Below are 27,078 nucleotides of genomic sequence, written 5' to 3'. Positions count from 1 at the left end.
TTTTTTTTTTTTTTTTTTTGTGTTAGGTGTTTTGGTGCTGTTTTGGGCTTCCGCTTTTTGGGCATTATTTTTGTATGCCCCAATTTGCCTCCTTTCATTTATTCTTAAGGAAAGTCCATTACATAGTCCGTTTTAGGGAATGGTGACTTACCCATTCAGTGACTTTGGCACTGGATGTTCCAAAAATGGGGTACTATCGGGTCGGGTGAATTCAATAATAGACGCCTGTTGGCATTCCAGCCTTCCTTCTCCTTTCAACCTACCCGAAAGAGAATCCAGTGTTTCTTGGTCGTGAATATCTGAATAGGACGAACCGCCCCATGATTTACTTCGGAACAAAACAATGCATGATTACAATAAAATAATAATAATAACTCTGGTCAAGTAGAGGGATGGTAGTATTTATTTTATGATGTATGGTCTTTATTTTATGATGTAGTTCTCTCCCACACCTTTCAAATGAGTTTCCAAGTTTATAACTAGGACTAACTAATTCTTAGGGATGAAAACTATATAGATTCTGTCAGTTTTGGAAATTTATGGGATGGTAGTAATGAGTTATGATATATAGTATTTATTTTATGATGTACTCTCCCACGCCTTTCAAATGAGTTTCCAAAGTCATAACTAGGACTAGCTAAATCTTAGTAATGAAAACTATAGTTTCTGTCAGTTTTGGAGAAGTATTTACTGAAATGATTGGTTCTTTATATAGAATGAAATAGACAACCAAACCAAAAGTTTTGAAAAATCTAATTGAATTAACCCCGATTTGTTCAGTTCGGCTAACACTGGATGAGTTCTATGTTTCTGTACTTGTTTTCACATCTCACCTTTTCCTTTTAAATAGTTTTCTCGGCGTCCAAATTGTAATCACAATTCAGAAACTTCAATCGAATTTGACTATTTTTTTTGTTCTATTTAATTTGGTCGAAATACTAATTTAACCATAATTCATTTCCAGAACTTAAAACTAAAAACTATACCTATTCAGTTTTGATTTAGATTTGGCACTTCCCAAGTTACTCCCCATTAATGGTCGTATTTACTATTTATTAAATTTATTCAATATATTCAATGTAGAATACCTTCAGTTTGTTTCCTTTGATTTTTGCAAATGTCTGAAATTGTGATTGTTTGCTGTCTAAGTCTCCTATTTATTGCTGTCGTAACTGTTGGCTTGATCCAATGATGAATATATGTGTACCTTTGCAGGTGAAATGCTGGCAAATTAGACGACAGACAAAGGCTCCTCAAGCTGCAGGGACAATTCATACTGATTTTGAGAAAGGGTTCATTTGTGCTGAGGTTATTCTGAGCCTTCCATAAGTTTATATTTAAACAATTTTAGTTGCAGTCCGTCAGTAAACAGAGCCCTCATGTTTAGGCCGAGTGATTGTTAGATCGATTAGGCCTTTTGACCTTTTTCATGCTTATGTTGGCTTTTGATATTTTATAACTATCATTTTTTTATAATCTTGAAATTTTCGTAGGATGTTATCCTAATTTTTATGTTGGTTTTAGGTTATGAAATTTGAGGATCTCAAGGAACTTGGCAGTGAGACGGCAGTCAAGGTATATATATTCAATCTTGATTCTTGCTGTATTAGAATTTGGATTTAAGAAAAGCGTTAATTTTAAACCAGTTTCTGATAAATGATCATATTATAAAAATATAATTAATCATCGACAAATTATTTCCATATTTAACCAACCTACAAGATGCAGCGTTATCATTTTTATACATATTTTTCTTCTTTATTTTGAGTTTAAAATATGGTGGGTGATTCAAACTTCTGAACTCATCTGCGAAATTGTATTAGGACTTCGTCTTTGATCTAATTCAAACTTCTGATCTCTTGATCGGAGTTCATCTGCATGGAAATTGTTTTAGGACTTCGTCTTTGATCTAATTCAAACTTCTGATCTCTTGATCGGAGTTCATCTGCATGGAAATTGTATTAGGACTTCGTCTTTGATCTAATTCAAACTTCTGATCTCTTGATCGGAGTTCATCTGCATGGAAATTGTATTAGGACTCCGTCTCTGATCTAAATAAGTTCCAATCCTAGCTACCAGCCCGATGACATATCCCTCGTTATTTTATTTGTAGCAGGGGGACTAAAACTCTTTTACCTCTCATCCTTCTTTTACAGGCTGCTGGAAAATACAAACAAGAGGGAAAGACTTACGTGGTCCAAGATGGAGACATTATATTCTTCAAATTCAATGTTTCCGGAGGTGGCAAAAAATGAGTCCCATATAACGTAATATCGATCCTCTGTACTCTCTTTTATTTATTAGATTTCTCGAGTCCCCTGTTTCTTTTTTTGGTTATGTTAATGTCTTACTGAAATCAACCCTGAATTTTGGACTTAGTAGCCTGTTTGAGCGTTGCTATAAAGAAATTCCTCTGTTTTTAAGTTAAATTTATAGAAACCCTACGTGATATTTACTGTTCTTCACATTTCTCCTCAGATCAAACATTGCAGTATATAAACAAAACTGTATGTCATCTTTTCATCTCTTGATTTCTCTTCTCCTGATCTTCTTTTCCCCCCTTTCCCGTTTTACTAAAATGATATGTTTAGAACAAGAAGTTTGATGTTGGCAGATTCCGAGTTGGTTGTTTGAATTGATTCGAGTCGAGAAAATACAGTGGCTTGATCATTTCGAATGTCGTCGCCGCCACCCATGTCATATTCTTGGCTTAAATAGTCGAGGAATGAGAAGGAAGAAAATTTAAATTAAACTGCCTTGAAGCTTATACTTCCAAGCTTTTTACAAGAACTACTACTCGTTTAGAGTCCTAAGTTCAAACCTTCTAGTAAGCTTAATACCAAAAACTCGTAATGTCTCCGAGGTTTGGGCGTTCGGGTGGGTGTGGGTGCTTTGGGTACGTTTTTTTGAATCTACTCGTAGCTGTTTTGTTAGTAATACCTCTATTCTTTTTTCTATTAACTTTTATTTGGCGAGTTGCCATATTCGAGATAAATTCATGATGTACTAGAAAAAAGATTCTAATTAGTACATACAACTCGCACATAGAAATTCTTTTGTTCCTCAATATTCTTATAAATATGGATCACTTTCATTTTCTTATTATTACTTTTTTCCTGGAAGACGTGTTAGATCTATGGGAGCGAAGCCTCTTACTCGTTGCCCCTTTTGATATATCCCTTTTCGATTCCAAAGTTCTAAACTATTTGTCTCAATTGTTTATTTAGAACTATGAACATAAAATCCATTAATCATCAATTTGCTATATAATAAATCAACCTTTCCTCCATAATCTTTATTTTTGTATATTTTGAATTGGCATACAAAATTTTAATTATTTCGTGACACCCACCACCCCTACAAAACAAACACTAAAGGTTGACCAGTGCTGTGTTTAGCTGATTTTTAAATCTACATTACTTCCTCCCTCAGTTACAATTTCATTTGAAGTTCTTCTTCTGACTTTTTTAATTTTATTTTTATTTTATTTTATTAATATATATAATACTAATCATTCAATATCGGTGGAAATTAGCCCATTGCTGAAAGCAAGAAGTCAATGACAAGTTCAAGTTCAGTGTGAGATCCCACGTTAAGATGTGGAAACCTCTTCTTAGCAGACACGTTTTAAAAACTTTGAAGGGAAGCCCAGAAGGGGAAATCTAGAGAGGACCCTCTTCTTAGCAGACACGTTTTAAAAACTTTGAAGGGAAGCCCAGAAGGGGAAATCTAGAGAGGACAATTAAGGTGTGGAAATTTCTCCGTAGTAGACACATTTTAAAAACTTTGAGGGGAAATCTGGAAGGGAAAGTCTAGGGAGGACAATATGGAAACTTCTGCATAACAGACAAGTTTTAAAATCTTTGAGAGGAAGCTTGGAAGGAAAAGTCTAGGGAGGACAATATCGGCTAGTGCCCAAAAGGAAAAGCTAAGAGAGAACAATATCAGTTAGTGGTAGCTGGAGGTATTAATGAATAAAAAAGTTTGAACAAATTTTGTGGGAGAGAGAGAAGGACAGAGAAGAAGATTTGTATGTATATTATAATTATGATGCAAAGGAAAAAAAAATGAACAAATTATTAGGTTCCTTGATATCATGCTGCAACGTGAGATGCAGTTCTCTAAACCGTGTATGAACTTTGAAACTACAAACAAAACAAATTAAGCATAGCCATTGCAATGCTCTAGTGCCTTGCACGTCAAACCGTGTTAAGTTCTTCACTCAAATCTGCTCTCTCTCTATATATATTGTTCTGCAAAATCCCCACCTTCCCATCTCACCAAAAGCGTTTTATCCATACAACAACTCGAGGAAATAGCAGCAGCAACAGCAGCAACAGCATGTCTCTCCTTAGACCTTATGGTAAGGTCGATGAATCCGATCAAATGAGGCTCGACGCTAGCCGAAGGACTCGGAAGAGGGTCATTGTCATTGTCTTGTCCTCTGTTGTTCTTGTTGGTGTTGTTGTTGCTGTTGTGTTCGGGACTAGAAATAGTTCCAAGAACGACGAGAGTGACAATCACAATGAGGCTCTTTCAACTTCGATAAAAGCAGTTTGTGATGAGACTTTGTATCCCGATACTTGTAAGAATGCTTTTGGTTCTCTAGCTAACTCGTCCCACCTCGACCCTGGTCAAATAGCCAAGTTTTCGGTTCAACTCGCGCTCGGTGAACTGTCGCGAGTGGCTGATTACCTTTTGGAGCATGCCATTACCAATTCAACTGATAATAAGACCATATTAGCTTTGAGAAGTTGTCATGAACTTTTGGACTTGGCAATAGATCATCTAAATGACTCATTATCATCAAGTGAGATTACAGTGCTGAAAGCTGTGGATGATTTGAAAACATGGCTAAGTTCAGCAGCTACTTACCAGCAAACTTGCATCGACGGGCTCGAGGAAGTCGATCTCGCTTTGACGAATGTCATCGCAAATTACTTGAAGAACTCTACTGAAATGACCAGCAATGGCCTTGCCATTGTGTCCTTCTTTTCGAAGCTAACGGATTCTTTCAGTCTACGACGATTGATGAGTTATGAAGATCGACATAGCAATGGAGATTGGGCGCGCCCGATACTCCGGAAGCTAGCTCAAAAGGATCTCCGGAAGCAGGCCGACATCGTCGTAGCGAAAGACAAATCGGGGAAGTACAAAACAATCACTGAAGCTCTCAATGCTGTACCTGATAAGAGCAAGAAGAGAACTGTGATCTATGTGAAGAAGGGAGTTTACAAGGAGAATGTTGAAGTTGTGAAGAACAAATGGAATGTAGTGATGATTGGCGATGGAATGACTTCAACCACTGTAACTGGCAGGCTCAACTTCATAGATGGGACGCCAACATTTTCTACTGCAACATTTGGTAACATTTTCTAAGCTTACGAGTCCCACGTTGGTTAATTTAGGGAATGATTATGTGTTTATAAGTAAGGAATACATCTTTATTGGTACAAGGTCTTTTGGGGAAGCCCAAAGTAAAGCCACGAGAGCTTATGCTTAAAGTGGACAATATCATACCTTTGTGGAGGGTCGTGATTCTTAACATGGTATTAGAGCTATGCCCTGAACTTAACCATGTCAATAGAATCCTCAAATGTCGAACAAAGGGTGTACTTTGTTCGAGGACTCTAGAAAAGGAGTCGAGCCTTGATTAAGGGGAGATTGTTTGATGGGCACATAGACCTTAGGGGAGGCTCTATGGTGTACTTTGTTCGAGGGGAGCATTGGTACGAGGTAAACCTAAAGTAAAGCTAGAGCTTAGGTTCAAAGTGGACAATATCATACTAGTGTGGAGAGTCGTGATTCCTAGCATGCTTAGAATCTAACAGTGTGTTTTTTTGTGCAGCTGCAAAGGGAAAAGGCTTCATTGCCATAGACATGGGATTTGAGAACACAGCTGGACCGAGCAAACACCAGGCGGTTGCTCTGATGTCGACGTCGGACCAATCGATCTTCTACCGCTGCCAAATGAATGCATACCAAGACACTCTCTATGCACACTCGAACCGTCAATTCTACCGTGACTGCAAGGTTTACGGCACGGTCGATTTCATCTTTGGAAACTCAGCAGTAGTCCTACAAAACTGCAAAATTGCACCAAAGTTGCCTCTTTTAGGCCAAAAGAACACAATCACTGCTCAAGGCCGGTTTGATCCTAATCAACACACTGGCATTTCAATACAACACTCTTCAATCCAACCGTTCGAAAACTTGAAAACTACCGAAACTTACCTCGGTCGTCCATGGAAGAACTACTCGACGACCGTGTTTATGCAGAACGATTTCGGTAGCTTGATTCACCCAACTGGCTGGCTGCCATGGGTTGGAACATCAGCACCAGACACCATCTTCTATGCTGAGTTTCAAAACAAAGGCCCTGGTTCTTCCACAGCCAACAGAGTGAAATGGAAAGGTTTGAAGAATATTGACACCAAAACTGCCAAGAAATTCACTGTTTCCTCTTTCATTCACGGTAAAGATTGGATCTCAAAGGCTCAAGTCCCCTTCAATGCCACCCTCTGAGTTTCATTTTCATTTCATGGAGTTCCACTAAATGCTTTTGTCTTCAAATTCTGTTGTTTCATACTTTCTTTTTAACCATTTGATTGATTGTTATTGTGATAAGAACATATACTGAGAAAGTTCTGTCCACTTTTTGGGCTTGAATTCGACACTTTTAATGTTTATGAGGTCTTTTAAGTTGCATTCAAAGTGTAATTCTCTTATCAGCTCCCTTCAAAACCATGAAAACAAATTGTCTTGATGTAGTGGCTTCCTTTCGGACTTCATCCGCGACACCCGGGTAGACCCGCAACGTTAAAACTCACATTCGAGTGGTGCTAGGTGTCATGGTCATGATCGTCTAGGGCGTTTTGCCCACCTCACGCTAAACCCTTTATTTGATTTCATGTTGTATTGCTTTGCTATTGTATTTTTTGCGACTGTTCGACAAAATCATGTCTAGAGTTGTTAGATATGAATTGCCTCAAAATGTACTACAGGGGATGCGACTTGTAGTCAATTCTCCTTATCTCGATTTTGTATAACTATTCGGCGAAATTATGTCTAGGCTTGCGAGGTTGGAATCGCCTCAAAATTTACTATAGGGGGACATGACTAGTTGTCAAATTCTCCCTATATAAAGATATGTTCTAAGTCATTGAATTAGTCTTTCTCGCTTATAGCCTATGAAATTGCTTTTAAACTATCATTCGAAAATCTCTCTGCCCTATTTTCTAAAACTTTCCTCTCAAAACGAAGCCGGTTGAGAATACGTCATCGGGCCGTAGACGACGTGATTTCAAATTGGCTCGACTCACTTAGTGCTGCACAATCTCCAATCCGCTGCCAAGAACATTGCGACTGTGACACCACAACGCTCTAATACTAAGTCTGTATTGGATCGAAGTAAGTTTTTGTTACCCTGTTTATATGGTTAGATCCTCTATTTATACCGGTCTTTAACCGTGTATTGACTCAGCAAACAAAAGTTATTAACTTGTTTAAAGTTTAAGGGTTTACGGTTTAGGTCTATTATTGAAAAATATAGTGCTTTTAAGTTTCTTCGATTTCTTCTATTCTAAGAAATTCTCCTCTCAATTTGTTCTTTTTTATTCGTTTATTTGTTTCGATATATTTCGATAGCAACCCTCCCACCATGGTCGATGGGCAGTGGTCCAATGGGCTTTCCCGTTGGGCTTGGCGACTGGGCCCACGAGACTAGTTGAAAAAGGCTATAAGGTTAGGAACAGAAATGAAAAATTTTAATATTAAATAACAAAATATATCTTTATTTGTTGAAAAAATATAAAAACCTAATATTTAGTAAATGACTAAAATACCCCGAATAAAAATAATTTTTCATTTCAGGAGATCCGTACTAATCATTAAACATTTTTGGTTGACTTCTTCTGATAAAATTATATAAAAAAATTGAAAAAGAGAGAGAAAGAGACTTTCATTATGCATTGGAATGATATATATACTTTTTTAATGAAAAGTATTGATGCCAATTTTAAAAGCTATTATATGTCTTCACATGATTCTTCTTTTTCCTTTGATGGTGAGAGTAGGTTGAGTTTGATTATTCCATTCGTAGTATCTCGAACTTTAGTCGTATGCGGGATGTTTGGACACTGTGTTCTTAAAATAGATGTAGGGGTCGATGTGTATGAAAGTGATGCATCTCTAGATGATGCACGTTTGAGTTTTGTGTTCCTAAAAGTGATATAGGGTCGATGTGTATGAAAGCGATGCATCTAAAAATGATGCACATTTGGGCTTTGTGTGGCCTAAAAGTGATATAGGGTTGATGCATATGAAAGTGATGAATCTCGAAATTATGCACTTTTGGGCTCTGTGTGGCCAAAAAGTGATATAGGGTTGATGTGTATGAAAGCGCTGTATCTCGAAATGATGCACGTTTGGGCTATGTGTAGCCTAAAAGTGATATAGGGTCAATGTGTATGAAAGTGATGAATTTCAAAATGATGCACGCTTGGGCTCTATGTTCCTAAACGTGATACAGGGTCGATGTGTATGAAAGTGATGCATCTCTAAATAATGCACGTTTGGGGCTAAACATAATTCTTCGAATTGATATAAGATAATAATTTTAAAATTTAATGAAACAAAGACTAAAATGAACATTTAAAAGTAATAATAGTAATTTTAAATTTTGAAATGGTGATTAATTAGTCTTATTTTTCAAATGATAATAGTAATTTAATTTCTAAAAAAATATTTAAACAAAAGATAAAAAGAATATATAAATATATAATATTTATTATTTATGTTTGAAAGGGGCTTTTGCCGTGTGGGTAATGGCTTTATTAAAAACAAGCCGACAGCTTTGTAACGAATGAATTAAAGGGAAAGAAAGGGGTCTCCACACTTCAGCTTTACACCCAAACCCACCATTTGGTGGAATATTCCATACATTGCCAAATTCACTTCTATATTTATAATTCCTACCCACTTTCCTTTTTCTTTCTTTTTTTTTTCTTTTCTTTTTTGGTTTTCATATTATTAAATAAATTAAATACCGTCATTTAAGATCGTCTATATAAATGAAGGATAAACGATCTTTATTTAACGAGAAGAAACGGGTTCCAAAGAGATGTTCATTTAAACTATGGGTCGAAACTCTATTGAGATTCAGCTTAAACATGGTGTAGAATCCCTGTTTAAACATAAAACGAAGGAGGGAGTAAGAAAAGATTTTACTACATTAGCTTAATTGAGATGAAAATGAGGATTGTATCCCGTACCTTGACCTCACCCAAATCCTCACTTTTTATGTATAATATATATATATATATATATATTGTAATGGCCCAGATCCACGCTAACAGATATTGTCATCTTTGTGTTTTACCTTTAGAGTTTTTCCTTAAGGCTTTTCACATCCTTATAAACGGTGTTTTGTTCTCCTCCCCAACCAATGTGGGACATCACAATCCACTCACCTTCAGGGCCTAGTGTCCTTACTGGCACACCGTCTCGTGTCTACCCCTTTGGGGAACAGCCTCCTCATCGACACATAATCTGGTGTCTAGCTCTAATACTATTTGTAACGGCTCAAATCCACCGCTACCAAATATTGTCCTCTTTTGGCTTTACCTTTTGGGCTTCCCCTCAAGGCTTTAAAACGCGTCTGCTAGGAGAAGGTTTCCACACTCTTACAAAGGGTGTTTTGTTCTCCTCTTCAACCAATATGAGACATCACATATATAGTCACAAAATGAACTTATTATATACATACATATATTTTAAAGATGGTAAAACTCAATTCCGTGACAAAATAAATGAAAAATTATGTGTGATAGAATTATAACGAGAGATGAGACAGTAATATCCCTAATTCCATCTATAACCTCCCGATTTTGTTGTCAATTTTTAATATTTTCGAAAGCTAAGTTGAATTTTAGAAACTAAAAATAATTGCTTTTGTTTTTACCATTTAATTAAAATTCAAACGCGTCAATAACAATAAATTTTAAATACAATAAACCGACCTTGTTCCCTTATCCACGATCACGATATTACATAATACAAGGCCAAAATGGTCTTTTAACCATTTTTAATATCCTTTAGATTATAAAATAACTGTCTCTAAATCCAATTTATTCCAAAAATATTTTTATATTACACGTAAAATAACAATTTTTGTGTTTTTTTTTGTTTTTACCTTTATTGTTTTTGGCTTTTAATATAAAAGTTGGTCCCCAATGTTTTGTGGTGTTTTTAATTGAGTTTTTATTCTTCTATTTTAACATTGACAAGTGGATATATTTCTTCAACCAAATATTTTAATTCAAAATAAAATCATTAAATTACTTTGTTAATGTAAATATGACGTAATATTACAAAATTTAGAAACATAATGCATTATATAATAATTAAATGTGAAAATTTACTTATGGGTTATTTACGCACCGAATAAAGAATTCGAGAGAAATTGAGAGTATCTCAAGATAAATTGAGCACCAGATATCGAGTGAGGTAAGACAATTCGAAAACGTTCTTCCATTTATCTACTATTTTAACGCTTGAAATAAAATTTCTAGTACCTCGATATCACGTTCTACTTTAATTTTGACACAATATCTACCACTCAAAAGTGTGAATAGATCTGAAAATATTATTACTTAAAATAATATAGACTTAAAATGAGAAATAAAATTGGGATCCAACGTTCAATCTTCATTTATATTTACAACGTTTAAATAGGATATAAGCTACAACTAATACCTACAAATAAGCAAAACATAAACTAACTCAATTTTGACAATAAAATAAAATATACTACTAATCAAATCATACCAGACAAATATTAATGATTACGAATATCTAAGGTATATTCTATAACTAATATATTCTCCCAATATTAACTAATTACGAATATCTTGACTAATTCAGACTAGCATTCTACTCAATTCTGACATAATTTACCTTTAATCTCATTTCATCGTTAATAAAATTTAAAAATTATAGAAAAAAAAAAAAGTAAATTATTTATTGTGTAGAGCCATAAGATGAGTAAAATAGATGTCATTTATACGGTTAATTTTAAGATATGATATATAATTATTACTACTATTAAAATCAAATAAATAAAATTATTTAAAATTTCATAAATAAAGAATTTTTAATATTGTTTATATTGAAAAGGTAGATAGCAATATATCTTTTAAATTATCATATTTTTATAATACTTTTTAAATTAAGCTGGTTGAGTGGACTACTTTATTTGTCCAAATATTAATTAATTACGAATATTTTGACTAATTCAAAGACATAATTTATCTTTAATCTCGTTCCATCATTTATCAATACTTGTTTAAATGGACGATCAATTTAAAATTTTAAAAATTATAGAAAAAAAATAGTAAATTATTTATTGAGCTATAAGACGCGTAAAATAGATGTCATTTATATAGTTAATTTTAAGATATGATATATAATTATTATTACTATTAAAATCAAATAAATAAAATTATTTAAAATTTCATAAATAAAGAATTTTTAATTTTTTTTATATTAAAAAGGTAGATAGTAATATATCTTTTAAATTATCATATTTTTATAATATTTTTTAAATTAAGCTGGGTTAGTGGGACAATTTATTTGTCCAAATATTAACTAATTACGAATAGGTTGACTAATTCAAACTATTCTAAATTCTGACCTAATTTACCTTTAATCTCATTTCATCATTTATTAATACTTGTTTAAATGGATGGACAAATTTAAAATTTTAAAAATTATAGAAAAAAAGTAAATTATTTATTGAGCTATAAGATGCGTAAAATAGATGTCATTTATATGATTAATTTTAAGATATGATATATAATCATTACTACTATTAAAATCAAATAAATCAAATTTTATAAATTTTTATTTAAAATTTCATAAATAAATAATTTTTAATATTTGTTAGGTTGAAATAGGTAGATAGTAATATATCTTTTAAATTATTATATTTTTATAATACTTTTTAAATTACGCTTTTTTAGTGGGGACCACTTTATTTCTCCCATGCTTACACATACCACAGCCCCATGATTAAATGGACAGTAAAGACAAATTAGTCTACGTGTCTTATTATAACTGGTTGAAGGTGGGTCCCAATTTTCAGTCTACAATTATATTTTGCACCTACTTCACCTCTCTCCTGTCTGGACCAATGGGACTGAGCCAGCAAAGAAGACATAGTCAAAAGGAACTAGTGGGTCCCACCATCCTACATGGCACTTCTTTTACAATAAATGCCGACAATAATTCGTGAAAATATATATTTACAAATAATTAATTTGGAAGAAAATAGTATTAATATATAAATATATATAATCAAATTTAGATAATAAATGAATTTTGTCATTAAAAAAGACATTTTTTTGTAAGTGTTATTTTCATGCATTAAATAAATACATTACTATATTTACATTATTACTTTTTGAAGCTTCATTAATCACATCGGGAGTTTTTCAATCATTATAGTTTCATAATTTCATATAATATTAATATTCAAACTCGTCTTATGTATAAAAGTCAAACTATAATTTATAATCCATCTCCATTATTGGATGACCTTGATATTTCATGCATCTTTTACAACACTTAATTCCGTTGTATCTCTCGTGTATCTCCATATCGATCGAGAATCTTTTCTTTCCTCTCCACTCTACGTTTCTAAGGAAATCTCGATCCAGCGCCTGTTCGTGAGCCAAAGCTTATTAGGTTGTGGAATCGAAATCCGAACAAGATAATTCCTGGTGAAGGATTTCGACATGACAATGTTACCCATTTTATCTGTAAGTGCTTCTTGGTATCATTTTATGACCTAACATTCTCGTGCAATATACCCAAGAGCGAAAACTATCGTCACAAGCTAACATGGGTCTTTTTCACACGTTTTTATCTTCACTCACATGTTTCTTATGAAAATTCTATTTAAGTGCAAGATTCTAATTGGTCCATTGTTATTTCACGGTTTGGTTTCGTATATGTTCTACTTTCGAGAGCTGGGTTTGTAATTTCACGACAGTTGTCACTCGATTGAGAATAATTTAATTATTTTTTATTTTTTAAATTTAAATTATAAACAATAACCCATGATTATTTTCCCTAAAAATTGGATACCCTCCATTTTCATCGTTGGCGGTTAAATGCTCCATTTATCCACGAAAAAAGACAGCACTTTCCCGCGTACTCTAATGTTTGCTGTCTGCTGAGCTGCCACTGCACCACCTCAAAAGAAGGAATCTAAATTGAGGGGTTTTATTTATTTATTTATTTATTTAATTTGATTTTCCCCATGAATTCTTTTTTCCGCTTTTCCCTAATCGGTTGAATGCTGAAGCGCGGTGGGGTTCTTGTTTGGGTCACTCACATGCACTCGCTTGAGTAAACAGGGCGTGTGAATGAACGGATAAAGTCATTTTCTCTTTGTTTTGAGCAGTCGCCTACGCCCTCCATTAAACAAACAACTCAACTTCCTCTACTCTCTACATTCAGCTCAATGTCACTTCTTTTAGGGTTTTTGGGTGCCTGAATATCTTGCCCCCATCTTCTTTAATGCTGTCCTGTTCTTTATTTGGACACCCATTTCCTTCTTCTTCCTGGGTTTTCTATGCTCAATGTTCTGTGTTTCAGGGTTGTGAGAAAAGGTATGGAGTAGCTTTGTAATCCTCTTTTGTTTCTCTGATGTTCCATGTTTTTGTCCTTTTGTTGTGGGTATTGGTAAAGGGTGTGCCTGCATTGCTCTGTAAAAGGGGTTTTTCGTTTTTGTGAGGAAAATGCAGCGTTTTCTGTGCTTAATCTCTGAAGCTACACGGCTTGTGTTGTTTATTTTGCTTGTTTAGGTATATGTTATTTGCTTCATTGGTAAAATTCTGGGTTTGAGCTCGTTGTCTGTAAGAATCTAAAGCTTAGGAGCTGTCTTGGATTTGCCCTTTTGTTGGTTCTTTTGCTTACTGAGCTGAGCAGTGAAATGAGGGCCATGTGGGTTTTGGTGTTGTCTCTTTTGCTTGTTTCTGCTATGGCTCAGCTCCCTTCACAAGACATCTTGGCTCTGCTCGAGTTCAAGAAGGGTATCAAGCATGACCCAACAGGCTTTGTAGTTAGCTCGTGGAATGAGGAGTCTATTGATTTTGATGGCTGTCCTTCTTCTTGGAATGGCATTGTTTGCAACAGTGGAAGTGTTGCTGGAGTGGTGTTGGATAATTTAGGCCTTTCAGCTGATGTAGATTTGAATGTGTTTTCGAATCTCACGAAGCTTGCGAAGCTTTCCTTGTCGAATAACTCGATAACGGGGAAGTTCCCGGACAATATAGCCGAGTTTCAAAGCTTAGAGTTTCTTGATATCTCGAATAACCTTTTTGATTCATCTTTACCACAGGAGATTGGTAAGTTAACAAGCTTGCAAAACTTATCATTGGCTGGCAATAACTTCTCGGGTAGTATCGATCCGATTGTTGGTCTTCAATCAATCCGATCGTTGGATTTGAGTCGTAACTCGTTTTCTGGCCCGTTGCCTACCGCATTGACTAAGCTGACAAACTTGGTATATCTAGATCTGTCTCTCAATGGCTTTACTAAGAGTATTCCCAAGGGATTTGAGCTCATTTCAGATCTTAAGGTGCTTGATTTGCATGGTAATATGCTTGTTGGCACACTAGATGTTGAATTTTTCATGCTTTCTGGTGCCACTCATGTTGACTTCAGTAGCAACATGCTAACGAGCTCCGACACGGAGCACGGGAAGTTTTTGCCTCGACTTTCTGATACCATCAAGTATTTAAATCTTAGTCGTAACCAGCTTACTGGATCATTGGTCAACGGAGGCGAGTTATCGCTGTTCGAAAACTTGAAAACATTGGATTTAAGTTACAATCAGCTCTCTGGAGAGCTACCTGGTTTTAGTTTTGTGTATGAACTCCAAATCTTGAAGCTGAGCAACAATAGATTTTCGGGCGATATTCCTAATAACCTATTAAAAGGCGACGCTTCGGTTATTACCGAACTGGATTTGAGTGCCAATAATCTGTCAGGTACTAACTTGATTCTAGCTACATTAGTTAACATTATAACTAGCTTCTTATGTTCTTTAACATGGCCTTTTGTCGTTCTTCTTTGGTTTATCGTTCAGGGTCGGTAAGTATGATCACGTCAACGACCTTACGCGTCCTCAATCTGTCGTCCAATCAGCTTACCGGTGATCTTCCGTTGCTGACTGGAAGTTGTGTCGTGCTTGATCTCTCAAATAACAAATTTGAGGGAAACTTAACGAGGATGATAAAGTGGGGGAACATTGAGTTTCTTGATCTCAGTCAGAATCTTTTGACAGGGCCGATCCCCGAGGTAACTCCACAGTTCTTGCGGTTAAATTTCCTAAACTTGTCCCATAATACTCTAAGTAGTCCGCTCCCGAGTGCTATTGCCAAGTACCCGAAGCTTCGAGTCCTTGATCTTAGCTATAACCAGTTTGATGGACCTTTGTTGACTGATTTGCTCACAATGTCCACTTTGGAAGAGCTCCATCTGGAGAATAATTTACTCAGTGGTGCTGTCAAGTTCTTGCTTCCTTCCCCGGGTCGAGCGAACCTTGAGATTCTCGATCTTTCTGATAATCAACTCGGTGGCTATTTTCCTGATCAATTTACATCTTTAACTGGCCTTACAATGCTGAATATTGCTGGAAACAATTTTTCTGGATCGTTGCCTACTTCTATGTCCGATCTGAGCTTGTTGATCTCGTTAGATATATCGCAGAATCATTTCACAGGTCCCCTTCCCCGAAACTTGTCGGGTGCTATTCAGAACTTCAATGCTTCATCTAATGATCTTTCAGGAACCGTCCCTGAAAATCTCAGAAAGTTTCCACGTTCTGCGTTCTATCCTGGAAATTCAAGACTGATTCTTCCAAATAGTCCTGGATCGAACGATAATCCAGACGATACATCGAGGAGAAAGAAAATGAACACGATTGTAAAAGTAATCATAATTGTCTCATGTGTGATTGCTTTGGTTATCATCATCCTCCTTGCTATCTTCTTTCATTACATCTGCATACGAAGGAAAAATCCACCGGAGCTTGCTACAACGATGAAGGACGTTCATAGACGAAGTTCTCTAAGCTCTTCGAGCATTGGAGGAGCCGGAGTTGGTAGCAATCTAGTTGTTTCAGCTGAGGATCTTGTTACTTCAAGGAAAGTGTTGTCATCTGAGATGATCAGCCCGGACGAGAAACTAGCTGCAGGAACTGGTTTCTCCCCAGCTAAAAACAGTCATTTCTCTTGGTCACCTGAATCAGGCGACTCGTTTACTGCCGAAAACCTTGCAAGACTCGATGTGAGATCACCTGATCGGTTGGCTGGTGAAATTCATTTTCTCGACGACTCAATCTCATTGACACCGGAGGAACTATCAAGAGCTCCGGCTGAAGTGTTGGGGAGGAGCAGCCATGGCACTTCTTACAGAGCAACATTAGAGAGTGGGATGTTCTTGACAGTTAAGTGGTTGAGAGAAGGCGTAGCGAAGCAGAGAAAGGAATTCGCTAAGGAGGCGAAAAAGTTTGCGAATATCAGACATCCGAACGTCGTTGGATTGAGAGGGTATTATTGGGGACCTACACAGCATGAGAAGCTCATTCTTTCGGACTATATCTCGCCCGGAAATCTTGCAGTCTTTCTATATGGTAATTCTCGACTTAATTTGTTTTTCCGTTCCGCTGTAACTACATATTTCACTGCCTAACTAGTTAATGTAACTTTCTTCAGATCGTCCAGGAAGAAAAGGTCCATTGACATGGGCTCAAAGGCTCAAGATCGCGGTCGATATAGCACGTGGCCTAAACTATCTCCATTTCGATCGAGCCGTTCCACACGGGAATCTTAAAGCTACAAATGTACTACTAGATGGAGCAGATCTGAATGCTCGCGTTGCTGATTATTGCCTTCATCGCCTCATGACTCATGCTGGCACCATCGAACAAATTCTCGACGCTGGGGTCTTAGGTTACCGTGCCCCAGAGTTGACAGCTTCCAAGAAGCCACAACCCTCCTTCAAGTCTGATGTGTATGCATTTGGAGTGATTCTCTTGGAACTTCTAACTGGAAGATGTGCTGGTGACGTGATCTCCGGTGAAGAAGGAGGAGTCGATCTAACAGATTGGGTGCGTTTACGAGTCGCCGAAGGGCGGGGCTCCGACTGTTTCGATACCGTATTGTTACCGGAAATGAGCAATGCAGCAGGCACAGAGAAGGGTATGAAGGAAGTGCTCGGTATAGGTTTACGATGCATTCGAACGGTATCGGAACGACCAGGTATCAAGACTATATACGAAGAACTTTCGTCCATATAGATAGAGGGTGGAGTTTGTTTGGCTTTGATATTTATGGGAATTTAATGTCTCATTAGCTTCTCATTTCTGAATTAGATTAGTTCTATTTTCTGAGGTAGATGAAGGAAGAACTGCTTCCATATTCCCTCAGTTTCTTTCATCGACCTGAAAGTTGTTGTAGAAAAAGAACATGATTTGATGAATACGAGGAGTTCTGTTTTCTTTGACCTTGTGAATACAGACCAAGACATTTATGTCTTGTTTTGCTTGTTTTGTTCTGTTGTTTTTGTTCCAAATGGGCTTCAGATGCTTGAACCACTGCTTTTGGATCATTCTACTTTCAGCTCATGTGAAGAGCTGAATGGGCCATACTATGACCTTTCATTATCTCCTTGCTAATCGGACGCGAGCTCCTTCTCGGGCGGATTCCTCCTTTTGCTCCATAGCGTACGAGGTATTAGCAGCCGTTTTCAGCTGTTGTTCCCCTCCCAAGGATAGGTTCTTACGCGTTACTCACCCGTCTGCTACTGGAAACACCACTTCCCGTCCGACCTGCATGTGTTAAGCATGCCGCCAGCGTGCATCCTGAGCCAGGATCGAACTCTCCATGAGATTCATAGTTGAACTAAAACTAGCGGATTTATGGGTTTAGGGGTTCGAGATTTTGCATGATTCTACGCGTCTAATATTGTCCACTTTGAGCATAAGTTCTCGTGGCTTTGCTTTGGACTTCTCTAAAAGGTCTCATTCCAATGGAGATAATATTCCTTGATTATAAACCCACGAGAAATTAGCCGATATAGGACTTTCATCCAACGCCTCCCCTTCATCGAGGCTAGACTCTTTCTTTTGATTATGTCTTCGAGGCTCATAATACTTTGTTCGACATTTGAGAATTCTATTGACATGGTTAAGTTTAGGGCATGGCTCTGATACCATGTTAAATGAACACAACTCTCCAAAATCGTATGATATTGTCTACTTTGAGTATAAGATCTCATGACTTTGCTTTGGGCTTCTCCAAAAGGTCTCATAATAAACCCACGAGAAATTAGCCGACGTGGGACTTTCATCCAACACCTCCCCTTCATCGCGACTGGACTCTTTCTTTTGATTATGTCTTTGATGCTCACAATACTTTGTTTGACATTTGAGGATTCTATTGACATGGCTAAGTTTAGGGCATGACTGTGATACCATGTTAAATGAACATGACTCTCCACAAGCGTATGATATTGTCCACTTTGAGTATAAGATCTCATGACTTTGCTTTGAGCTTCCCCAAAAGGTCTCGTACCAATGAAGATAGTATTCCTTGATTATAAACCCATGATCATTCCCTAAATTAGCCGATATGAGACTTTCATCCAACCGTCTCCACATTGTTTGTAAAAAATGTTTTGTTCTCTTTTTCAACCGATGTGAGATCTCACAATCCACTTCCTTTGGAAGCCAACGTCTTCGCTGGCACACCGCTAGCATATAGTGTCCGCTTTGATCCATTACGCATCGTCGTCAACCTCACGATTTTAAAACACATTTGCTAGGGAAAGACTTCCACACCCTTATAAGGTAAGTAATGCTTTGTTTCCCTCTCCCACCGAGGTGAAATCTCACAATTTTCATCCTCAACGATAAGAAATTTATCGAGCAATTGGTAGTAAATGAGTTTAGTTGTCTCGAATTTTTTTTGTCAACCCTATTTTTTTTTATTGCGAGAAGGAAGATCTCATATTTTAGAAAAAAAGTATTCGAGAATGGCATCCTAATGTGACCGACAGCTTTGAATCATTGGATCAGTGAGAGTAACAGTCAAAGTTATTCATGGAAATTTTATGGAAGGGTATTTTTCAAATAATTTTAAAAGTTGGAATGGAGGGTAGAATTGGAAGTTCAGAAATATTTAAGCACATCATAATTAAAACTTATCTTAAAATTTAAGTTATTTTGTATACATCACTTTGGCGCCCGACGACGTGTCGGATCAACACTATCCAGAGAAGAAGCCGAGGCCACTGTCGTAAATTGCAGGAAGGGAAAGCCAATGCGAAGACGGATCAGTTCTTAATTATTGATCGAAAAGATTCCTTTATAGGCTTTTGATGTGTACGATTGAAGTGATTTTTTCAGTGATCATTTCTTCTTCTTCTTCTTCCTTCCGTCGTCTGTGAACTGACGTGAAGGAGCCATCAATGGCGGTTTCTAGAGTCAGAGCTTCTTTCATGCAGTGCCTGAGGAAATCATCTCGTTTTAAACCTTTTGCGGTTGAGAGTGAGACATCTTCTATACGTAGATTCTTCTCTGCTGATTCTTCGGCTTCGTTCCAGGCAAGTTCTTTTCATCTTCGGAATCATTTGTTTGTGGTATTGAGAAAACTGTTATGATAGATTCTCCCTCTCTGAAATGTAATTTCTTGCCCGTAGAGCCACATGATGATCGGTCTTTTATGGAATTCAACGAACTAGCAAATCTGCGGTTTGAACTGCTGGAAACATTTCAAAGTTTAAGTGAATGCTTTGTTCTCGACAACGTGATTATCAAATTCTACTGTTTTTTTTCTTCCAATTATCAGATTAATTGAAAACTTAAACCTGAAGTTTTTTATATCTATAATTGGATTAATTTTAAGTATCTAAATTTAAGTCAAAGTCAATCTTTAGTTCCTGTGATTTAAGCATAGGCTCACTCTCAACTTCTTATCGCAAGATCTTATACTTTTTGAGTCGATAAATTGTGGCTTACTGCTAATTAATTCTTTGTTTCTGGCTCCTCAATTCAATAGTTAGGAAATGTGGATTTGATCTTCTTTGACGTTCCGTTCTGACATGTTTTCAGACTATAAAAAGTGTGTCTAATAATGTTTTGCAGAGTGTTGGATTCATTGGACTGGGAAATATGGGATCCAGAATGGCAAATAATCTAATAAAGGCTGGATACAAAATGGTTGTACATGACATGTAATGTACTTAATCTTCTGATGCTGCTAAAGGCAATTGTAAAGATTTTGATAAACTGTCCTTTTATTTCAGAAATTTGTTTTAATTTCTTTGCAAAAGCTCCAAAAAACAAGTTCTCATGATTGGACGGAAGTGAATACAGTAGGAAACAAGCATGGATTTGGTGAATTGCATCTGATATATTTTTCTGTGGAAAACATTTTGCTACTTTTTGATTAAAAAATTGAGAGTGGTTTTACTCACATTAACTGTGGCATCATATTCTTTTCTATTAGAAACCGGAATACCATGGAGAAGTACTCAGATATGGGAGTTGCCACCAAAGAAACGCCTTTTGAAGTTGCCGAAGCTTCTGACGTTGTCATTACAATGCTACCCTCTCCTTCTCATGTGAGTTATGACCTATTTTTTCTCCCTTTCCTCCTGAAGGGGTCTAATCATGTTACCTGCAGTATCTATTTATTTATTTTATTAGGTTGTGAGTTGTGACTTGCATGTTTTATGCTTTGACCTTATGCTATATTCTCCTTCATTCAAGTCCGAACATTATGTTCTATGATAGGTTTATTTAAGCACTTCTAGGTATGTACAGGATGATTATTATGAGATGTATAATATACATATGCAATTACCATGAGAGGGGAGGAAGAATTATATTATATTGATAGATGATTCATCATGTGGATGTTGGAGATGAAGTACTCTCTCTCTCTAAGTGAAATCTTGTCCCTCGTTGTCTCTCACCACTCTAATCTACCATTGATGGGAAATCATATTTGTAATGCAACTTTCTCATAGACAAGGGATCGATAAAAATGGAAAAGAAAAAAGGTGAAGTTCGAAAATAAAGTTTTCTCGATTTCTTTTGTCCAAGAAAAAAAGGGTAGGTACATCAAGATTATGGAATGACACATTAGACGCTCCTTTGAAGTTACAATCAAAGAAATTGTTGTTCTCTCAATTGTTGACGCGCTGGAAGACTTGCTCTGTGCTCATCTCTCACAAAAGTTTTTTAGAAAATTGGAGTACAACGGAAGCCTCATTTGGCTTCAAAGGACGACAAACAGAAGAGCCAGCTTCGTAGAGTTGACCAAAGTCTAGAGTTCAGGGGGCAAGAGAAACATTGTCATCCTTTATAACAAAGACTTCAAAGGTTGGGCAGTTTTCATAACGCTTTTGTGTGACTTTTTTTTTTTTTTTAGAAGAAGACAGACCACAAGATTTCTCTATCGGTAGGAAAAAGGCTCCATATATCTCTCAGAATGTGTCGTTTGCAGAGGCTTTGAAAAATGGTTAAAAAAACATGGGAAAAATGGAAGTTTGAAGGTATGGGAGGCTCATGGTTTCTCGACAAAAGAAGCAAGCAGAGAAGATGTGAGGCATCTTGAATGGGAAGAAACCATAGTGATTACACGAAGAGACTTTCACGATGGCTGGGGTAAGGTTCTTGAAATCCCTTTCAACCTGACAAAGCTCTCCTTAAATGTCCTTTGGTGGAGTGTGCTTGTATTCTTGTTACCAATAAAGGGTGGGTCACCTTTGGGCCTATGACAATTAAGTTAGAGCTTGGAGCCCCCTCATTCATGGTCGAACCAGTGTTGCCATTTCTTAACAGAGTTGGGTTAAATTAAGAAACATCCCCCTGCACTTCTGGAGCCTGGAAACATTTAAAGCTGTGGAGATGCTTTTGGAGGTTTTTTGGATTATTCTGATTTGATTTATTGGATCATTGTTTGCTTTGAGTTTGCAGGAAAGGTTTAAGGTAACTAATGTGACTTTCTTCCTTCTGAAATTAAATTATTAGATAGGGGGACTTCTTTCTTGGCTTAGGTTTGTATTTTTGAAGATGGTAACTGGCTGATTGTAAAAGAAGTCGGAGCCCACAAAGGCTTTTTGCTAGAGGCGGCTAACATTTTTACAAGCAAGGAAATGGGTCCTCGACAAATCTAGTGGATATTTGGAGAGTTCATGATGGCATCAATTGCCTGGTGATCAAAATTTGGTACTCTGAGACCTTGGGATCTAATAGTCCAATTGGCACTGAAGGACAATTTCAATTTTGGGTGATTTCTTTATCTTCATTCAGATTGCTTGCTTTGATGGTTTTAGCGGTTAGTTATCTGGCTTATATGGTCCTACACCGAAGGGTAGAGATAAGTTTTGGTAAGGGATTTGTGATCTTTATGACCTGAGTATGAATCATTGGCGTATAGGAGAGAATTTTAATGTTGTCAGATGGATTCTGAAAATTTGAGAGGGTGCTGCATTACCTGAAGCATTTTCCAGTTTAATACTCTTATTGAGGATTTGATTCTTGTAGATATTACCATGAAAAATGGTAACTTCACTTAACCTACTATCAGAGGTGCTCTTTTAGCCATGCTTATTAGACAGATTTCTAGTCTCCTAGGGTTGGGTTGATCACTTCAGAGTGGTGGAGTTGGCTAGATTCGGGTAACAACAAATGGGCCCTCCCCTTTTTAGGTTTGAAAATGTTTGGTTAGATCATTTGCAGTTCTTAGCAAAAGTTGAGTTGTGGTGGAATTCTATGCTCTTCCAAGGTTGGTCGGGCTATATGTTTATAGAGAGGATAAAGGTTAAAGTGCTTCCTAAAAGTGTAATAAGGAGGAGTTTGGCAGAGTAAGATTCCAAACGTCATATCCAAGACAAAATAGGCGAGTTAGATAGCTTGAAAGATAGAGGCTTAATGAATTCGACTTTGAATGCCAAAGAAATAGTTTAAAGATATATCAGTTCAATGATAGATATCATCCTTATTATTCTTTTTATTCGCTTGGTGCCATGGTGGTCTATATAGTCAGCTACTTTATAAAACAATAAATATTCTAATTTGTGCATGTAGGTGCTTGAAGTGTATAATGGTTCACATGGTTTGCTTCATGGTGGCTATCATCTAAGGCCGTGGTTATTAATAGACTCCTCCACCATTGATCCACGAACATCAAGAGAGCTTTCAGCAATTGTATCCAGCCGTATTTTAAAGGAAAAGAGAGGTACCTGGTTTTGAATCAAAGAATTGAGGGCCTAATTCCTAACAACAATAATCGAGAGTTCTTATTTTTACTTTTAGATTAGGAGTTGGTTTCAAGTTGAGTAGGCAAGGCGAGGAAATAAATGGAAGAGAGGTTGCATATTTATGACAATCACTGACACCATGACTGATTTTCTATCTGATTTGTTTTCTTTTAATTCATAATGTTCTGTTTTCTTAGTCCATAATATTATGTTCTTTATTGTAATCATTTGTGCTTCTATTTTCTAATAATTCAACGAGCCAGCCATCATTAAACAAAATCCTAATCTCTCAGTCCGCAATTATGTGTATTCATTGTATCTCGTCACTGATTTTTCAGATTCTTGGGAAAACCCTGTCATGTTGGATGCCCCTGTATCTGGAGGGGTTCTAGCTGCTGATGCTGGGACACTTACGTTCATGGTATGATTTCATTTTAAGCCTCTGTAACTTTGTATGTGTTGTATTTCGATGAAATTTTTTGCCACTTTGATTCAAAAGAAGCAGATGCTGCTTACGGAAATAGTATGGAATATTGTCATGTTTATCTAGTTTCATTAATTTACAAGTTCTTGAAGTGTGAAAGGAATGAACATAGAGACATTAGACAAATCCCCTGGACCTGCTGAAACTTGCATGATGTAGAACGTGGTAATCTTTTATGACGGCAATGCAATTGGCAAAGAAAAAATTGATAACATGATGCCTTGGCTAGCACTCAATGGTTCTGAATTTACAGTCTTTTGCTACTCCAGTTTTAATATGGCTCCACTATTTTCTTTGTAATAAACCCTTTTTTCTTGTATTGTCATTGAAATAATCTGATTTGGGTGTTATATCATGACTGATAAAGTAGAGTAATGAACATGAATAATGGTTCACCGCAGGGAGAAGCTGTCGAAGGTTTTTGGTTTATTGCCCCTCTAAATAGGAGGCTTCTTGTGTCAGCCATCCAAGAGCGGATCGTGTGGTCAATTTTTCATTTATATAGAAAATTTGGTTAGTTAACAGGAAGTTTTTTGTTGACCTAAACATTTTCTAGTTTGGGAACAATTGATCTTTATACTTTCGGGATTCTCAATATGAAAGTAATGCCACCTCTTCTTTTATGATAACTAACTGAAGAGTTATGTAAATTTTTACCAGTAGATTGGTCGAACACTAGTCTACCCCTCCTGTTCGTGGATGTGTGCATTTATTGTTTGTGCTGCTAGCTCTTCTTCTTACTTCTATTTTAAGAAACCAGCTTCTATTACAATTATATGACATAGCAGTTCTGTAACCAGGGGGGTGGGACATCACACCAAAACTTGAGACTGGTTTAATAGCCTTTTATGAAGCAGGAGGGAAATTCTAAGTGTTATTACAATAAGTAGCTTTATTTTTTCAATAACAGAAATGGAAGCAACTGCTTAAAAGAGAACAATTGTTTCAATGGCCATAAAATTTTTGTGGCTTTTACAATTTGGATCTTATTTCTAATTGGATTTTAGTCTCTAGGTTTGTCTCGTCTTCGTTATTTTTCTTTATCAACTTCGTATTCTTTTTTCAACCTAGTCAATTTCTGACTACAAGATAACATATCCTCCTCAGGTTGGTGGTCCTGAGGAATCTTACAATGCTGCAAAAACATTGTTCCTTTCAATGGGCAAAAGTTCAGTTTATTGTGGTGGAGCTGGAAATGGTTCGGTAAGTTTCATTTCTTCTTTTGTTATAAGTTTGTGATCTCTGGTGATTTAACCGGTGTGAGTTCTATAAATGATTGTAGCTACAGCGCTTGGTCTTGATGACATACTAAATATAGGTATTTTGCAGTTGCTTATTAAGTGAGAAAACTAGTGTTGAGCGCTTGGTCTCACATCATGATTCATGATTACTTGATTATTGAATAAAATGTTATAGGTGGCTTGTTTGCTTTGCAAACGTTTATTGCCTTAAATACAAAACAAATGCTTCTAGTTTAACGTGATAACAAAAATGACTCTTCCATGGTATAAAAATGTATATTTATACATATGTAGTTTGGAAAAGTCAACAAATGGCCATTATTTGTCAAAGCTCCACCAGTAGATGCCATGTTCTCTCTATTTAAGGGAGACTTGATCAGCCTAAAGATGTTCTCTTTTGTTGTAATGCGCATTTATTTTTTGAAAATCGAAGTTTGTTAGCTATGAAACTTCAAACCACCAACTAAAATGGTATAACTTGCAGTGGCTTTCTTTATCCTTGATCATCTCGATCATTTACAGTCTTTTTACCTAATTTTCCATCAAGTTTGATTTCAACTTTTGTAACATGTGGTATAATGTCATTCTCTGAGGATCTGTTGCCCGACTCTGATACTTGTAATATTGTTCTATCATAGGCAGCAAAGATTTGCAACAACTTAGCAATGGCTGTGAGTATGCTTGGTGTTTCAGAAGCTTTGGCTCTAGGCCAGTCTCTTGGGATTTCTGCAAAAACTCTAACCAAAGTATTAAATTCTTCAAGTGCTCGCTGTTGGAGTAGGTATGTATGTTCCTCTAATGAGATCATAGTAATATTTCCATCCCCGCAGATTCAACTTAAAAAATTCTTATTTGTTTCATGATGGCCCAGTTGCAGTAAGTTTGCTGACATGCGTGGAATATACAATTAATGTTGTTATTTTGATTCATATAGTTTTTTTAATCATCAGTCTAGGCATTGGATGATTGAAGTTTTTCTGTGAAATTACGAACTGAAATATATCTTAAATTTAAAGTTCCTGGTTTAATAGCGTTTTGGAGGAATAAAAATATCAAATTGTTATTTCTTTCCTCATGGTAAACCTTCTCTATTCATGAAAGCTGATGAATGCTGAGTAATTTGAGGTTGGTTTAATCGTCAAGGATTGAAGTCCGTTCCTTTAGTCAGTGCTTGGACTCCCTTTTTTGTGCCCTTATACATTTTAAAACTCGGTTTCTTACTGCAAATTAATGTTGGATAATTGCATACAAAGTGAAAGTTACAATCCAGTTCCTGGGGTGATGGAGAAGGTGCCCTCTGCGAGTGATTATGATGGTGGATTTGCATCAAAGCTTATGGTTAGTCATTCAAACCTGTTTATATCCCTGGAATCGTATGCTTCAGTGCTTTTTAGTAAGTTTATGGCTCGAAGGATGCTTCATTTTTATGTTGAAAACCATTTCCAATCTGTTTTCTTGAACAAGGAGAAAATAAACTGGCCCCCACACCGTTGGAGACCTGATTAATTATGCTGAACATCAGTCTTCACTAATTAAGCTGCTCTCTTGTATGGAACTATGATGGCTTGGATCGATGAGAAAATACTCTTTTTTCTGGAGCAAGGGTTTTTGTTCCTCAAAAAAAGATAAATTACAAGTCTATGTAGTATGTACTCTTAAATTTAAGAGAGGTTTGCCAGTTTTGTGCTTGTGCTTTTATAATGGTAGTGCTTTTCAATGAAATATTATTTAAAGAGCTCATATCGTCAAGGGCTTCATTAGGGTGTATTTTAGTGTTTTTAAACTCTTCAAAGATCACTTTTTTACTACAATCAGATTCTGAAAAAAATTTAAAAATTTATGTATTTATTTAACTAGAGCTTTCTTCACTGGTCTGAAAATCTTTCTCTGATTTCTTGTTGGACGCAGGCTAAAGATCTAAACCTTGCAGCAGCATCAGCTAGTGAAATTGGCCTCGAACATCCACTGACCTCCCAGGCGCAAGAGATGTAAGTTTGGGGGGGGGGGGGGGGG

General features: G+C 36.4%; 4 protein-coding genes across 6 annotated transcripts in view; all 4 read left to right on the top strand.

Annotated features, from left to right (window-relative positions):
- The window catches only part of LOC111434139 (obg-like ATPase 1), a 13,218-nt gene extending 10,755 nt beyond the window's left edge, over nucleotides 1–2,463 (top strand). The window contains exons 10-12 of the mRNA XM_023071458.1: nucleotides 1,216–1,308; nucleotides 1,525–1,575; nucleotides 2,157–2,463. Of these exons, the coding sequence (XP_022927226.1) occupies nucleotides 1,216–1,308; nucleotides 1,525–1,575; nucleotides 2,157–2,255 (243 nt within the window). The 3' untranslated portion in view covers nucleotides 2,256–2,463. The remainder of the gene's footprint in view (nucleotides 1–1,215; nucleotides 1,309–1,524; nucleotides 1,576–2,156) is intronic.
- Nucleotides 2,464–4,119: 1,656 nt separating this feature from the next.
- LOC111434138 (putative pectinesterase/pectinesterase inhibitor 24) lies at nucleotides 4,120–6,706 on the top strand. The gene is made up of 2 exons (XM_023071457.1): nucleotides 4,120–5,365; nucleotides 5,849–6,706. Exons 1-2 carry the CDS (start codon nucleotides 4,342–4,344, stop codon nucleotides 6,523–6,525), a joined length of 1,701 nt encoding a protein of 566 aa, XP_022927225.1. The 5' UTR covers nucleotides 4,120–4,341; the 3' UTR covers nucleotides 6,526–6,706.
- A 6,687-nt stretch (nucleotides 6,707–13,393) lies between these two features.
- On the top strand, nucleotides 13,394–17,574 carry LOC111434262 (probable LRR receptor-like serine/threonine-protein kinase At4g20940). Its single transcript, XM_023071667.1, has 3 exons — nucleotides 13,394–15,056; nucleotides 15,155–16,702; nucleotides 16,785–17,574. Exons 1-3 carry the CDS (start codon nucleotides 13,997–13,999, stop codon nucleotides 17,366–17,368), a joined length of 3,192 nt encoding a protein of 1,063 aa, XP_022927435.1. The 5' UTR covers nucleotides 13,394–13,996; the 3' UTR covers nucleotides 17,369–17,574.
- Nucleotides 17,575–19,344: 1,770 nt separating this feature from the next.
- LOC111434338 (probable 3-hydroxyisobutyrate dehydrogenase, mitochondrial) overlaps nucleotides 19,345–27,078 on the top strand; it is an 8,749-nt gene continuing 1,015 nt past the window's right edge. Inside the window, exons 1-9 of one of the 3 annotated variants that reach the window (XM_023071773.1) lie at nucleotides 19,345–19,674; nucleotides 20,216–20,304; nucleotides 20,580–20,694; nucleotides 23,168–23,318; nucleotides 23,679–23,761; nucleotides 24,932–25,027; nucleotides 25,704–25,846; nucleotides 26,319–26,403; nucleotides 26,974–27,053. In XM_023071773.1, the coding sequence (XP_022927541.1) occupies nucleotides 19,540–19,674; nucleotides 20,216–20,304; nucleotides 20,580–20,694; nucleotides 23,168–23,318; nucleotides 23,679–23,761; nucleotides 24,932–25,027; nucleotides 25,704–25,846; nucleotides 26,319–26,403; nucleotides 26,974–27,053 (977 nt within the window). In that variant the 5' untranslated portion in view covers nucleotides 19,345–19,539. Of the gene's footprint in view, nucleotides 19,675–20,215; nucleotides 20,310–20,579; nucleotides 20,695–23,167; nucleotides 23,319–23,678; nucleotides 23,762–24,931; nucleotides 25,028–25,703; nucleotides 25,847–26,318; nucleotides 26,404–26,973; nucleotides 27,054–27,078 lie in introns of those variants that run through there. The other 2 variants (XM_023071774.1, XM_023071775.1) reach the window with 2 other exon arrangements.

The sequence above is a fragment of the Cucurbita moschata genome, unplaced genomic scaffold (genome assembly GCF_002738365.1).
Source record: "Cucurbita moschata cultivar Rifu unplaced genomic scaffold, Cmos_1.0 Cmo_Scf00044, whole genome shotgun sequence".
In the NCBI taxonomy this organism is placed as follows: domain Eukaryota; kingdom Viridiplantae; phylum Streptophyta; class Magnoliopsida; order Cucurbitales; family Cucurbitaceae; genus Cucurbita; species Cucurbita moschata.
This window is presented reverse-complemented; position numbering and strand designations above follow the sequence as displayed.